General features: G+C 49.3%; 1 protein-coding gene and 1 pseudogene across 1 annotated transcript; one reads left to right on the forward strand and one right to left on the reverse strand.

The window, feature by feature from the left end:
• Positions 1–8262, reverse strand: part of LOC119335646 — a 14782-nt pseudogene extending 6520 nt beyond the window's left edge.
• Positions 8263–9850: 1588 nt separating this feature from the next.
• On the forward strand, positions 9851–15423 carry LOC119339080. The gene is made up of 3 exons (XM_037611251.1): positions 9851–9891; positions 10806–11299; positions 15320–15423. The coding sequence occupies exons 1-3, from the start codon at positions 9851–9853 to the stop codon at positions 15421–15423; spliced, it is 639 nt and encodes a 212-aa protein (XP_037467148.1).
• The last annotated feature ends 624 nt before the right edge of the window (positions 15424–16047 follow it).

A 16047-nucleotide genomic window follows, 5' to 3' on the forward strand; every position in this document is an offset into this window, starting at 1 on the left:
TGTTGTAACTCGAAGGAGAAGGCAGCAGTCGACCTGCACCTCGTCGTCCTTGCGGATCGGAATGAATTTCATACTTAGGCGAGTACTGGACTGCTGCTAAGCCCCCGAGTGGGAGGTTTGCTCTCCACTCGGTAGGATTTCAAACACTTAGGCGAGTACTGGACTGGAGCTAAGCCCCCGAGTGGGAGGTTTGCTCTCCACTCGGTAGGATTTCAAACACTTAGGCGAGTACTGGACTGCAGCTAAGCCCCCGAGTGGGAGGTTTGCTCTCCACTCGGTAGGATTTCAAACACTTAGGCAAGTACTGGACTGCAGCTAAGCCCCCGAGTGGGAGGTTTGCTCTCCACTCGATAGGATGTCAAACACTTAGGCGAGTACTGGACTGCAGCTAAGCCCCGAGTGGGAGGTTTGTTCTCCACTCGGTAGGATTTCAAACACTTAGGCGAAACGGATTCGCAGCTAAGTCTCCGAGTGAGAGGTTTTCTCTTCACTCGGTAGGTTTTCAAACACTTCGGCGAAATGGATTCGCAGCTAAGTCTCCGAGTGAGAGGCTTGCTCGTCACTCGACAGGTTTTCAAACACTTAGGCGAAATGGATTCGCAGCTAAGTCTCCGAGTGAGAGGCTTGCTCGTCACTCGACAGCTTTTCAAACACTTAGGCGAAACGGATTCGCAGCTAAGTCTCCGAGTGAGAGGCTTGCTCGTCACTCGACAGGATTTTTTTTACAAACTTAGGTGAAATGGATTCGCAGCTAAGCCACCCACTGGGGGATTTCTTACATAAGCAAAAGCAGCAACAATTAATGGGAAAATTATAACACTTTTGTCTTTGATAGATAAACTACAGGAGTACTTTTATTACATCTCATCCGAGTGAGTACTTAAGTGTAAAAGGGGCGGAGCATATCCGCATTCCAAGCTCGTGGCTCGTCAATCTGGCGATCGACGTTGTAAAGATGGTATGCTCCGTTGTGGAGAACTTTGGTGACGATGAAGGGGCCTTCCCAAGTAGGGGCCAGTTTGTGTGGCTTCTGCTGGTCCACTCGGAGGACCAAGTCTCCTTCTTGGAAGGCTCGACTCTTCACGTTTCTGGCGTAGAATCGACACAAGTCTTGCTGATAGATGGTCGATCGGATCATGGCCATCTGTCTTTCTTCTTCCAGAAGGTCGACTGCGTCCTGTCGGGCTTGCTCTGCTTCGACTTCAGAGTAGAGCTCGACTCGCGGTGCATTGTGGAGCAGGTCACTTAGTAGAACCGCTTCAGCCCCATAGACCAGAAAGAATGGAGTTCTCCAAGTCGACCGATTTGGAGTAGTCCTCAACCCCCAAAGAACTGACGGAAGTTCGTCGACCCACGCGCCTGCTGCGTGCTTGAGATCACGCATCAACCGGGGTTTCAGTCCTTTGAGAATTAGGCCGTTTGCTCTTTCTGCTTGCCCGTTCGACTAGGGGTGGGCGACTGAAGCATAGTCGACTCGTGTGCCTTGAGAAGCGCAGAAGGCTTTGAATTGGTCGGAATCAAAGTTTGACCCATTATCGGTGATGATGCTATGCGGAACTCCATATCTGAATATCAATTCTCTGATGAAGCTGATGGCAGTGCCAGCATCAAGATTTTTAATAGGCTTGGCTTCGATCCACTTGCTGAACTTGTCGACTGCCACCAGTACATGGGTGAAGCCGCTCCTGCCAGTTCTCAGTGGCCCAACCATATCTAACCCCCAAACAGCGAAAGGCCAGGCAATTGGAATGGTCTTCAAGGCTGAGGCGGGCTTGTGTGACATATTGGAGTAGAACTGACATCCTTCACACTTGTCGACTATCTCTTTCGCCATTTCATTTGCTCCAGGCCAGTAAAAACCCGCTCGGTATGCTTTAGTCACGATAGTCTGAGAGGATGCATGATGACCACAGGTCCCTGAGTGGATGTCGTTGAGAATTATTCGACCCTCTTCTGGCGTTATGCATTTCTGGTTGGCTCCAGTCGCGCTTTCTCTGTACAACTGTCCCTTCATGACAGTAAAGGCCTTCGATCGACGAACGGTCTGTCGAGCCTCTTCTTCATTCTCTGGGAGCTCTTTCCTTAGGATATATGCGATGTAAGGCACTGTCCAGTTGGGAGTGATAACCAGAACTTCCATGATTAGGTCGACCACGGCTGGGACCTCAACTTCAGTCGGATTCGTGGCACTTTTTGGCTGCGGGGCTTCTTCGGTGAAAGGATCCTCTTAAACTGACGGCGCGTGGACATGCTCCAAAAACACGCCACTGGGAATGGCTTCTCTCTTGGAACCTATCTTCGCCAAGTCATCAGCTGCTTGATTTTTCAGTCGGGGTATGTGATGAAGCTCTAACCCCTCGAATTTCTTCTCCAGCTTTCTTACTGCGTTGCAGTAACCAGTCATAGCTGGGCTTCTGACGTCCCACTCCTTCATCACTTGGTTAACCACCAAATCCGAGTCGTCGTAGACCATGAGGCAATGAACGCCGAGTGAAATGGCCATATGCAACCCATACAAAAGTGCCTCGTATTCTGCTTCATTGTTGGAGGAATCAAAGTGAATCGGGAGTACATATCTGAGCTTATCTCCTCGGGGAGAAACCAACACTACCCCAGCACCGGAACCATTCAGCATCTTAGAGCCATCAAAGAACATGGTCTAGTGCTCCGAGTGAACTTGAGTCAGCAATTGCTCTTCAGTCCACTCGGCGAGGAAATCTGCTATTGCTTGGGACTTGATAGATTTCTTTGCCTCAAATCTGATATCCAAGGGAAGGAGTTCAATCGCCCATTTTGCCACTCGACCAGTTGCATCTCTGTTGTATAGAATCTATGATAATGGGGCGTCGCTGACGACTGTAATGGTATGGTCAGAGAAATAGTGAGCAACTTTCTTCGTGGTCATATAAATCCCATATACAAACTTCTGATAATGAGGGTATCTTTGCTTCGATGGGGTCAGGACTTCAGAAATGTAATATATTGGGCGCTGAACTTTGAAGGTTTTCCCTTCTTCTTCCCGCTCGACCGTAAGTACTGTACTGACGACTTGTCCTGTGGCTGCAATGTAAAGCGGCAAAGGCTCTTTGCTGATCGGGGCAGCAAGCACCGGCTGGGTGGAAAGCAGGGCTTTTAGCTCTTCAAACGCTGCATCAGCTTCAGGAGTCCACTCGAACTTGTCTAACTTCTTCATCAGTCGATAAAGAGGCAATGCCTTTTCACCGAGACGAGAGATGAATCGACTTAAAGCGGCCAAGCAACTAGTAAGCTTCTGAACATCGTGCACACGCACAGGTCTTTTCATTCGGAGTATAGTGCCCACTCTCTCTGGATTTGCGTCGATTCCTCGTTCGGAAACGAGAAAACCGAGCAATTTTCTGCCAGGAACTCCGAATGTGCACTTTGATGGATTAAGCTTGATATCATACCTCCTGAGGTTGGCAAATGTTTCAGCGAGGTCAGTCAGCAGGTCGGAACCTTTCCGTGACTTGACCACAATATCATCCAAGTATGCTTCCACATTCCGACTGATTTGAGTGAGTAAACACTTCTGAATCATCCTCATGAACGTGGCTCCGGCATTCTTGAGGCCAAATGGCATAGTGACATAACAGAAGCACCCGAATGGGGGTCATAAAAGCTGTTTTGATCTCATCAGGTCCATACAGACGGATCTGATGGTACCCGGAATAGGCGTCTAAGAAAGACAGTCGCTCACATCCCGCAGTCGAGTTGACTATTTGGTCGATGCGGGGGAGAGGAAAATGGTCTTTCGGGCAGGCCCGATTGATATGTTTAAAGTCAATGCACATGTGAAGTGACTTGTCCTTCTTGGGGACCATGACAACACAGGCGAGCCACTCGGAGTGGTAAATCTCTCGGATAAACTCTGCTACTAAGAGCCTAGCCACCTCTTCGCCAATAGCCTTCCTTTTCTGGACGGCAGACCGTCGCAGATGTTCCTTGATAGGTTTTGCCTTTGAATCGACTCGTATACGGTGCTCAACCAGCCCCCTGGGTACACCTAGCATGTCAGAAGATTTCCATGCAAAGATGTCCCAGTTCTCACGGAGGAACTGGATGAGCGCTTCTTCCTATTTGGGGTCGAGTGTTGTGGAGATGTTAGTCGGAGCAGCGTTGGGGTCGGTCGGGTGGATGTGAACTGGCTTTGTCTCACCGGACGACTGAAACGCTGATTCCGTAGCGGGCTTCTTGGCTCGTAACAAATCACTCGGGTCTGCATTTCTCTGGTGTTCCTGCCACTCTTCTGCTATCATCTGAGCATCGGCGATCTTTGAGCCTTTCTCAAAGCACTCTTCCGCCTTCTTGCGATTACCAGTAACAGTGATCACGCCTTTGGGGCCAGGCATCTTCAATTTGAGGTACACGTAACATGGTCGAGCCATAAAACGTGCATAAGCTGGCCTGCCTAAAATGGCGTGATAGGCACTTTGAAAATCCACAACCTCAAATGTCAACTTTTCTTTGCGGAAGTTTTTGGAATCACCAAAAACCACATCGAGAGCAATCTGGCCGAGTGACACGGCCTTCTTGCCAGGAATGACTCCATAGAAACTCATGTTGCTTCTGCTGAGTATGGACATCGGAATGCCCATCCCTTTCAGTGTCTCTGCGTACAGTATATTCAAACTACTGCCGCCATCCATCAACACTTTCGTCAGTCGAGTACCTTCGACGACTGGGTCGGCCACCAGAGCTTGCCTCCCAGGGGTGGCTATGTGCGTCGGGTGATCAGACTGGTCGAATGTGATGGCCGTCTGAGACCACTTCAGATAATTGGGTGTCGCCGGAGCAACCATATTCACCTTTCAGTTTATAACTTTCAGTCGACTTTTGCTTTCAACGTCAGCAAAAATCACCAGAGTGGAATTGACCTGAGGATATTCCTCGTCACTATCTCCCTTGTCCTCAACTTTGTCCGACTCCTTTTCCTTATCCTTGGACTATTTCCCCTGGAACTGCTGTATCAGGAGTCGACACTGTCGACTGGTATGCTTCGGGTAAACGAAATTACCCTCTTCATCTTTCTTCGTGTGGATGTGACACGACAAATCCATCACGTCATTTCCCTCTTTATCCTTCACTTTCTTCACGGCCAAGGCTTCTCTAGGAGCAGCTAGCTCGGCTTTCCGCTTTTGCTTCTGACTGGAGTTCCCTCCTCCGGTTTCCTGGGCGACTGACTTGTGCTTGCCACTTCGGAGCCGATCCTCTTTCTCACCATTAGCATATTTGGTGGCTATCTCCATCATTCGACTCAGAGACATGTCTCCGGTTCGGCCGGATTTCAGGCTTAGCTCTCTGTACTTAACGCCTTCCTTGAAGACGCAGACTGCCTGGTGATCAGATACATTCTCTACCGTGTGATGTAATGTGATCCATCTCTGGATGTAATCTCTCAAAGTCTCAATCGACTTCTGCACACAAGATTGCAACTCTGTCAGTCCTGCTGGTCGCTTGCATGTTCCTTCAAACATTCTGACAAACACTCGGGAAAGATCTCCCCACGCGTAAATGCTATTGGGTGTCAACTGATTCAGCCATGCTCTAGCTGATCCCTCCAACATAAGAGGCAGATGTTTCATGGCCACCTCGTCATTTTCGCCGCCGATCTAGACAGCCACTCGGTAGTCTTCAAGCCAAGTATCAGGCTTAGACTCACCATTGAACTTACTGACTCCAGTCGCCAACCTGAAGTTGGGGGGAATCACTGCGGCCCGGATGGCTCTGCTGAAACACTCTGATCCTGAGACATGCACTCGGCTGCTGGTGGGTACATCTCTGTCGTGACCCTCTCTTTGAGCTCTGTTCCGGTCAACCAGACCTTGAACGATGATGGACCTCTCATCAAAGCCTGGTTCCCTGGGGTCGACTGGAATCCTTCTCCCACCACTGTGCTGGCGTCTATCATCCTGCTGTCGAGGTGCGTAGGATCCATCCCTTGGGGGAGGGGTGGGCACTCGACGTCGATCATCGCGATCGAATCGGTGATCATACTGCTCACGGTTCTTGTACTGATCGTGCCGGTCTCCACGCCCCTCATGCCTCAGGGGTGATCTGGGGCTATGAGCCGACTGGACCGTATTCGCAGCCACGGATCTGCTGTGAATCATGTTCCGCGACTGTGATACAGCTGAATTTTGATCTCCTGCTGCCCGGAGCAAATCTCTGATCTGCATCAAGCCTCTGCCAGCCTCTGACTGGGAAGGCTGAATTGATTCTGCTATACGGGCTGCAGCCGCTAAATTCTGAATCGAAGTTCGATATACCTGAGTTGGTGGTGGAAAGAGCTGACGTCGACTGGAGTCTGGAACCCGTTGCCGCGCATGCTCGTCGAGTACTCGCTGAAGGTTCTCCAGTCGAGTGCGCTCAGCCAAGTTGGCCAAGCGCGCGTCCTCTAAGGTGCGAGCCTCAGGGGTTTCTCCAACGATAGGAGTGTGAAGTGCATCCATGTTCCGGCGGCGAAGTTCTTCGCTTTGCAGCGAATTGAGGGGCTCGGGAAGGTACTCTTCATGGTCGTGTGACGGATCGCCTCCACCGTCGCCTCCTTCGGCGCCGGGAAAACCGGGAGGACCGCGTGGTCCATCGACCATCAGAACCTCCGCCGCTGGATCACTGCTGTCGCACTCGGATGCAGTCTCTGCGGAGCCAGTCGACAGGTCGAACAGGCCGTAGAGAGATTCGTCGGGCTCGATTGCTGCGACTTGGGAGGTGGCCGACTGGCGGGCCACTGCGTGCCTCACCCACCGCTGAAGCCTCGACCGACCGGAGCGCTTGCGCCGACGGGAAGCAGGGAGGGAGGATGACACAACGACCGACCGATACTGGGTCGACGGTTGCCGCAGGAGGACGCCACGGACGCACGCGCGAAAGTGCGTCGCCCCGCGGACTGGGAGCGCGTCGATGTCGAGTGGAGCCTCTTGAAGCCAAGCAGAGTCGTCGGCGACGAACGTGAGCGCGCCGAGACGGATCTCGCGGCCCTCGGCCAAAACTCCGCCTGAAACCATGATGAAGAAGATCGGAAAAATTGCAACTTCTCCAATAAGTCGCTAAGACACCTGCTCCACGGTGGGCGCCAACTGTCGTGGTTCTATGTCTGACAGTAGTGTAGGGGGGTACTAAGGGAGAGGCAAGATCCTAGCTATGGAGTAGTTGTACACGCAAGAGTTTTACGAGTTCAGGCCCTTCTCGGAGGAAGTAACAGCCCTACGTCTCGGTGCCCGGAGGCGGTCGATTGGATTATATGCGTATGAGTTACAGGGGTGCGAACCCTTTACACTGAGAAGGGGGTGGCTTATATAGAGTTCGCCAGACCCCTCCGGCCCTAAGTTATGCAGGGTTTAAAGTACATTAAGACAGGGGGTTACTGGTAACGCCCACATAAAGTGCTATGGAGACCATAAAGGCTACTTAATGATAGACCGTTGCATGCATAGTGACTCTAGATCTCCTGGTCGTCGAGTGGTTAGCTTCATGGTCGAGTGGTTATCTTCATGGTCGAGTGTCCTCAAGTTAGTCGAGTGGAACACCTCTAGGTCGACTGACAGATGGTTTCTTCTAGAGATGTCCTTGGGTGGGGTAGTTTGGACAGGTCCATGACCCTACCCTAGGTACATAGCTTCATCAGCATACACAGTCAAGCGTGGGATGTCGGACACGCCGACGGAGCCGGTTCGGCGCAGCGCTGCATCACGAGCGGCGACTAGCGTAACAAGCATTGCCTCACTCGTTGTGCCAAGGATGACGCCACCGCCAGTGCCACGACCATTGCTGGTGTAGTTCATGAAGGTAGTGGGTAGGCGCAGAAGCTGCGCAAGCCAGTCGAGAGCGGGAACCTCCATCTCGGTGGCTGTAGGCGAGGCCTGCCACGTGAATCCGACGGTGTTCATGGCAGAGGCGATGAGGTCGCCGGCGATGGCAGCGGCGCTGTTCGTGGAAGGGAAGAAGGCGAAGAAGTTTGGGCTAGCCCAGTGCGTCATGCCGGGGACGACGGAGGTCCTGAGCTCCTTCATGGTGACATCAAATGGCGCGGAGTAGGTTGGCGGGGACGCGCTGAGCTCGTCTTGCAGGCGGCTTCACGTTAGGGAGAACGGGCATGGACTCGACGTTGGTGTAGTAGTCGGAGATGAAGTCGACGGCCTTGTGGAGGTATTCGCGGACATCTTCGGGGTTGAGTGGCTCGAACGCGGCCCTGTCGTTGGGCAAGGCGGAGAAGGACATTGGGTTGGTGTCCAAGCTGCCCATTTTTGTAGGAACAAAGGAGGTGTGAGGCCTGGCTTAATGAAGTGGAGCTACCTCGCTTTGCTGCCGGAGAGCAACGAGTAGAGAAGAGCTAGTAGGAGTAGTAAGTTAGCTAGTAGCTTTGTTGCTTTGGTTTGGTGAATGGAGTTCGTCCTTGGTGCGGGGTATATATAGATGAGGTGATTAGGTGGACGCGGGAAGTGGGAAGCGGCGTGGCTGTGTGGCCGTTGGACGAGTCCTGCGTCCTGGTCGCGCGCGCTTGAGTTAATTGTATAGAAGTATCACAATTGAGGCATTACATGCCGATTGGTATCAAATTTGATAATTATGGCTTGTCAATACCAAGTCTGAAGCTAGACGTTGCAGAACGGTCTAAACTCTATTTAAACACGTACTGACGCTGAAACTGACAGCTGGAACCCGCAAGTCAGGTGCTGCGTGTCATGTTCTTTTGCAAAAAAAGACCTGGCTTTGTATGGAATCACGTATAAGCCCTTATATGCAAAAATTAGGCTAGTATGTTTACCTCCCGCGAAAAAGTAAACAGGCGTTACAAGCCTGGCCAGAATTCGAACCTGGGACGCGCGAGGTTCGGCGCGCACTAGCAGACCAATACGTCTCTTGAAAGCTGGCGTCAAAAATCAGGCTGGCACCTTTTTGTCCGTGTATGTTTTTTCCAGCTCTTGGGTATTCTTCGGGTTTCTCTTGTTTAATTTAGAAAAAAATTATGATGTCAGATTTTTTTAAAATACGAACTGGACGTTATTATTGTATAATATACGATGAGATGTTTTGTTATATACGGCAAACATTTCTTAATATACGATGAAGGTTTTCAAATATATACTGAACTTTTCTTGTATTATGTGATATTTTTGAAAATACACACTGAACATTACTGTATAATTACGCACTGAATATTACTCCCTCCGTAAAGAAATATAAGAGCGTTTAGATCACTATTTTGGTGATCTAAACACTCTTATATTTGTTTACAGAGGGAGTACTGTATACATACACACTAAAAATTACTGTATAATATATGATGAACAATTTTATGATATACATTGAACATTTCTTAATATACAATGATCTTTTTTAATTATAAAATTAAGTTCTTAAAAATATACAATGAAGTGTTTCTAATATATATTGAACCTTTTATATTATGCGATATTTTTATAAATACACACCAAACATTATTGTATAATATATGATGAACAGTTTTGTTATATACATTGAACATTTTTCTAATATACAATGACCTTTTTTAATTATACCATGTATTTTTTAATATGGTAAAGTATATATATATATATATATATATATATATATATATATTAATTTTTTTTATATTATGTGATATTGTTTGTAAATACACACTGAACATTATTGTATAAATATATGATTAACATTTTCGTTAAAATATTTTAAAAATCAATATACAATTATCTGAATAAATAATACGTAATGGAGGATAAAAGAAATCCGGAAAAAACACATTAAAAACAAACGGTCCACAGCTACAAAGACCAAGACGTGACTAAAGGTTCAGTTAGAAAAGAATACCATATTTTGTCAGAGTCAGTCGATGGGCGTAGTGGTCTACGGCTCAGCGCTCGCGCGCGAAATGTAGCGCGTCGCAGGTTCGAATCCTGGCGCGGCCTGCTACGCGCGTTTGTCTTTCCGGGAAGAAAATTGTATTCAAAGTAGTATTTTTTGCAAGCAAGGGTGTTGCGCGATTCCATATAAAGCAAGGGGTTTTTCTGTGAAAGAACATGCCACATCAGCGCCTGACTTGCGAGCCCCAGCTATCAGTTTCAGTGTCAATACGTGTTTACATAGAGTTTAGACCGTTCTGCAACGGCTAGCCCTAGACTTGATACTGACATGCCAAAATTATTAAAGTTGATACCAATCAGCATGTAATGTCCCAATTGTGATACTTTCGTGCAATTAACTCCGCGCGCTTACGTACGTACGCTGCCTGGAAAGTGCATGGGTAGGTAGAGATGCGATCTGGAGCGCACGCGACACGAGTCGGATGGTCAACTGGTGTAGGTTCAATCGATACGGATGCACCCGCACGCAGGCGACCCGTTATGTTGCGTTTGTTAATTGGCCACCACGCGGCTTCCTTTTTTTTTTCTTTTTCTTTTTTTTGGTGGCGGGTGCAGCTGCTTAAACTCTTGGACATTCGAACAGAAGACAAACATGGTTACCTATAAATCCAATTTTAGGTGAGAAGGGAAAAGGCACAGGTAGAAAGATTGCTTTCGCAGCAGACGTCAAAACTCATGTGCATATGCAATGGTCTAAATATATGAGTATATTAAATTTAATAATGTTCTATATTATGAGACAAAGGGGGTGTAAAACTCACGTCAAACAAATCCGAAACAAATAAAACACAATTAGCACTTATAATTATTACGTAGTTCATCAATCCACAACCTCAAATTCAACAAAGTTATTCACCAAACATAACACAGTGAACCAAACATAACGCGGAATATAGAAGTAGAAGTAGTGGTCTTATTGTCCAGTTCACGTCCACCACTCTTCGAAGAGATCTTGCTGAAGGTTTCTCGTGCCTTCTCCCGCCCTCCGTCCCCGGCGCAGCCTGAGTCTGACAAGGACAGCTCTCCCGATTCACCGCCACAACCAAACACATTAGGTGTGGCTGCTGGCTCGGCCGTGACCGACGAACACTCTCCGGCAACTGGACCAAAGGGTAGTGATGTGGAGGCGACCTCTGCTTGTTCCAAGTTCTCGGACCTCGGATCTACCAAGAAGATTCTAGACATGGACGCGGTTGTGGATGATGCTATCCCTGTGATGACCCAAGAGGAGGAGTTCTCTGACAACCTGATGCCTGTGGAGGACTGCGTGGCAGCATTTCAGTGCATGGTGGAGGAGGAACAGTCAGGCGTGGGGTTGGCCTCGCCTCTGGCGGCTCAGCGACAAAGCTCGAGGGCGCATGTCACCACCCCGATGATGGAGCGGGCAATGACACTCAAGATCTCAAAGGACCTGGGAGGTATCATCTCTAAACCCATCATTCGTTCTATGTCCTCATTTAAACTGCTCGCTGCTACCAAATGATCACACCTTCTAAAAGTGGCAAAAGATAGTCATATCAGTTTCTGGCCAGAGATGGTGCCGCCATTGGAACAGATTTCGGCCATTAAGGCCCAACAGTTGGTCCAGGCCGACCTTGCCAACCGCGAGGCTCTTTGCGAGCTGCAGCGAACTCGTGCTGCGGAGGCTAAGGCCAAGGCGTAATGGGTGGCTGACGGTGCCCAGCCGGCTGGGGAGATCGGGCTAGAGGGGGCAGATCCTCCCCATGCTCGCGGGGTTGCCACGGCCTGGGGCGTGGGCGTGGCCGTGGCTGTGGTAGGGGCCGCGGCCGTCATGGAGGCAGGAGTGCCTCTGCCACGCGCGATGAAAGTGCAATTGATGGGGCGGGGACCCGTTCCCCTCTGATCTTATGAAAGGCATCATATGTAATTTACGCGGCTTCGGTCAACTTGACAGGAGGCGTCAACTGGCCGAAGCCATGCGGTCGGAGAAGTTGGACTTCATAGGCATCCAAGAGACCATTAAGGGTCCCTTCTCTGACGGGGAGCTGCATAGCGTCGGGGGTGACGCATTTAAGTGGTCTTGGCTGCCCGCTCAAGGGCATTCCTGTGGTATCCTCCTTGGCCATAAGATTGACACGTTTGACATTTTCCGGATCACAGCCGGACAACATTTCGTTAGTGCGGAACTGATGCAGAAGAATAACCGGTTCCCGTGGAAACTCATAATAGTTTACGGTCCGGCCGATCATAATAAATCCATCAATTTCTTGGTGGAAATTCATGATAGAGTGTCTAGGGCGGTGCATCCCGTTGTGGTCGGGGTGATTTCAACTTGATGCGGTCCCTTCAAGACAAAAACAAGAACCACCACCTTGTTAACCTCCACCTCCTCGACACGTTCAATAATTGGATTGTGGATTTAGAGTTACTTGAGGTAGTCAGAGCGGAGGTTAGCTTCACATGGACGAACAAGCAATCTGACCTAACTCGGTGTGTGTTGGATCGGGTGTTTGTCTCTCCAGAATGGGAGCACAAATTCCCAACTTGCTCTCTGAATGCTATGACTCCCCTCGGGTCTGACCACTGCCCGCTTTTGTTTGATTCCGGCGAGGCCAGGCCCATTAGACATTCGCAATTTCATTTTGAGCTTCAATGGTTGGAGCATCCGGGCTTTGCTATGACCGTGCGGGAGTGCTGGCAGCAGGCGAGTTGCCGGCCTCCCCACTGTTACGGTCCATTGGCAGATTCAAAGGATAGATGGCAGCATTGTATTCGGAAGCTGCGTCAACATCTGCGTAGGTGGGGCGCCAATGTTGGGGCATCTCTGAGGTCTCGGAAAACAAGTCTGCTAACCGCAATCCAAGAACTAGACACCCTGGCTAACGGTCCTGGTTTATCTGAAGCAGATTGGGAAATGAGATATTCATTAGAAAGCGACTTGCTATTCATCACAACCTGTGAGGAGATCTATTGGAGACAGCGGGGATCACAGAATTGGATCCTCAAAGGAGACCTGAATACGACATATTACCAAGCTGTGGCAAACGGTAGGAGCAGGAAATCCCAAATCTCGATGCCCCGAGACGGCCACAATGTAATCTCAGACCCCGCATCACTCTCACAACATATTTATGCCTTCTATCAAGAGTTGTTGGCTTCGGGCGAGCGGGGTGGTACCACCCTTGCCGTGACTGCAGGGGCAGACGGTGGCAAGGTGTCGGAGGAAGAGAACGCGTGGCTAACGGCCCCCTTCTCCATGGTGGAGGTTGGAAGCTGCCCTTGCAGCCACTCGCACAAATACGGCTCCGGGGCCAGATGGGTTTCCGGTTACGTTCTACAAGAAATTCTGGCCACTTGTGGGGTGGCAGATGTTTGAGTTGGTAAATGATTTCACAAGAGGTAGAATCGACATAAAGCGACTAAACTACGCGATCATCACGCTGCTCCCTAAGACTCCATGGGCGGAGTTTATTAAGAAGTTTAGATCCATTGCCCTAATAAACATGGGTTTCCGCCTTATGGTCAAGGGTTTTGCCACCCGACTGTCCCCGGTGGCACATCGGGTCATCAGCCAGAGCCAGTCGGCCTTTATCTGAGGTTGGAGTATCCTTGAGGGAATTTCAGTTCTTCACGAAATCCTTCACACGGCCGCCCAAGAGAAGGAAGATTTACTGATTCTGAAGCTAGACATTGAGAAAGCATATGACCGGGTTAATTGGGACTTCCTGGAAGAGGTCATGAGGTTAAAGGGTTTCTCGCCACTATGGGTGAGCTGGGTTATGCAGATGGTGCGAGACGGTCAAACCTCTATTAACATCAACGGCGAACCGAGGCCGTTCTTCCGGAACATGCGAGGGGTCAGGCAAGGAGATCCCATATCTCCGTTGCTTTTTAACATTGTGGTCGAGGCGCTTCCTGTCATCCTAGAGGGAGCTAGGAAGGCTGGTCACATACAAGGAATCTTTACCAACCTTATGGAAGGCGGAATCATCCATTTGTAGTACGCCGATGACACGCTTATCATAATCAAGAATGACCCAGTTAGTTTGGTGAACCTCCAATTTCTGCTCATGCGCTTCGAATCCATGTCGGGCCTGAAGATCAACTATGACAAAAGCGAGGCTTTTGTTACCAAAGGGGACCTGGAACATCGCCTTAGGACAGCGCACATCATGAACTACAAACTAGGCACCCTACCCATCAAATACTTGGGCATGCCTCTTACCAAAAAACATCGTCTCACCATTGAGGACTTCCTCTTTCTTACTGAGCGAGTGGCTGGGCGGGTGGAGCCTTGGATTGGCAAGTACCAATCTCTTGGGGGCAAAACCACGTTGATCAACTCATGCCTCTCTAGTCTGCCAATGTTCATCATGGGACTCTTTCTTTTGCAAGATTGCATTCACGAGAAAATGGATATGGTGCGATCCCGGTTCTTTTGGGGCAAAGAACTCGGGAAACAAAAATATCATATGGTACACTGGAGTACTATATGTGCACCTAAAGAGGTTGGGGGCCTGGGCATTATAAATACTAAACACATGAATTGGTGTTTAATGGCAAAATGGGCTTGGAAAATACTTACTAGCCAAGGTGGCCTTTGGTTACACATCATCAGACACAAATATCTACAACAAGCCATGCTGTCTACCGCAACAGGAAGAAACGGCTCATCATTCTGGAAGGCGATTGTTAAGGTCAGGAACCTCCTTCGCCTGGGAGCGATTCATCGGATCGGCAACGGGCACTCCACCGTCTTTTGGTTAGATGTGTGGCTTGGTCCAGAGCCGCTTGCTATGGCCTTCCCCCAGTTGTTTGCTATAACAACTGCGCCGAACGCGTTAGTCAACGAGATTTGGAGGAATGGCCAATGGGCCCGTCAGTTCCGTCGCTCCATCGGGGCCGTGGAAAGAGAGGAGTGGGACCAGTTGGTGGCACTGCTACATTCTATTACCCCAAATGCGGAGCCGGACTCATTCCAGCGGAAACTAGAACCATCGGGTCAGTTCTCGACTGAATCCTTATACCGGGCCCTACACAACGGAGCGGTTCCATTCCAAGCAATGGACATTTGGAGGGCACATATCCCTACTAAGATTAAAATCTTCCTATGGCAGTTGGTTCGTGATAGGCTTCCTACAGGTGCCCAGGTTCAGAAACGACACGGGCCAGGGGACGGGCGGTGTCCCTTGTGCGGTGTGGCCGAAGATTCCAATCACATCTTTTTCAAGTGCAGCCTGGCACAGCTCCTGTGGGGCTCTATCCGCGATACCACTAATTGCAATTGGGCTCCCAATTCATTCGGAGCCTTCCATACCTTAGTTGCTTGATTGTCTGGGCACCCACATAGGATTACTTGGTTTGTCTTTGCGGCGATGGCTTGGGCCTTATGGCACGCTCGCAACAAAGTTGTAATTGAAGGCAAATTCATTAAACATCCTGCTGATATTATCTATAAAATGATTATTTTTATGCAGCTATGGAAACCCCTGAGCAAGGCGGAGGATGCTTCAACCATCGTGGTAGTGCTAGAGAAATTCCGCGCGCTTGCCTCCCAGTTATGGCGGGACAGGAACCATGAGGATCAGCAGGGTGGCTGAGGGCCTCTGTCGTCAGGGCCGCGCTTCTCTACGCTTCATCGGCCGCACCACCATTCTTCGTTAGTTGTTTGGCCTAGTGCCTCGGCCCTATGGGTCTGTATCGAACCTTTCTACTTGTTTTCTCTTTTTTCAGTGAACCTCTTTGAACATGGATTTGTGCTTGTAAGGGCTTCAGCGTGCTAAAGCCCGGCAATATGCCTCCTCTCTAAAAAAAGGTGTCAGGAGGGACCTAAGTGCTGAGGGTGAGCCCGGGGTGTGTCCAACTCCGACGGCACCGCGCTGCAACAACGTGGACGACTCGGTATAGAGTCACGGCTAGACAGTGGTTGTGTGGGGGTCAGTTGACTGCCAATCTACCTTAGCAAGAATCGGCTACTAGAAATTCAAGAAAACTCAAAAATAGTTCAGGAACATTAATGAAAGAAAAATATGGCAAGTTAAATGAATGCTTACAAAATATTCCAAAGTTTACTCAAATTCCCTAGTTGTTCAAGATATGTCCTAAAGATTATTTTTCTTAAATTGTATGAAATTCTCCAATTTTAAATCCGATATTTTTAGTAGATTTCCAGAATGTTATGGATATTTTGTCACATTTTAACATT

This window comes from Triticum dicoccoides, chromosome 7B, assembly GCF_002162155.2.
Source record: "Triticum dicoccoides isolate Atlit2015 ecotype Zavitan chromosome 7B, WEW_v2.0, whole genome shotgun sequence".
NCBI lineage: Eukaryota > Viridiplantae > Streptophyta > Magnoliopsida > Poales > Poaceae > Triticum > Triticum dicoccoides.

Bases quoted from the DNA above. Each gene is read 5' to 3' on its own strand.
- LOC119339080 (XM_037611251.1), top strand. From the start codon at position 9,851: ATGGGCGTAGTGGTCTACGGCTCAGCGCTCGCGCGCGAAAT. The intron at 9,892-10,805 runs GTAGCGCGTCGC...CTTATTGTCCAG, and splicing joins TCAGCGCTCGCGCGCGAAAT to TTCACGTCCACCACTCTTCG. The intron at 11,300-15,319 runs GTATCATCTCTA...ATTTTTATGCAG, and splicing joins GATCTCAAAGGACCTGGGAG to CTATGGAAACCCCTGAGCAA.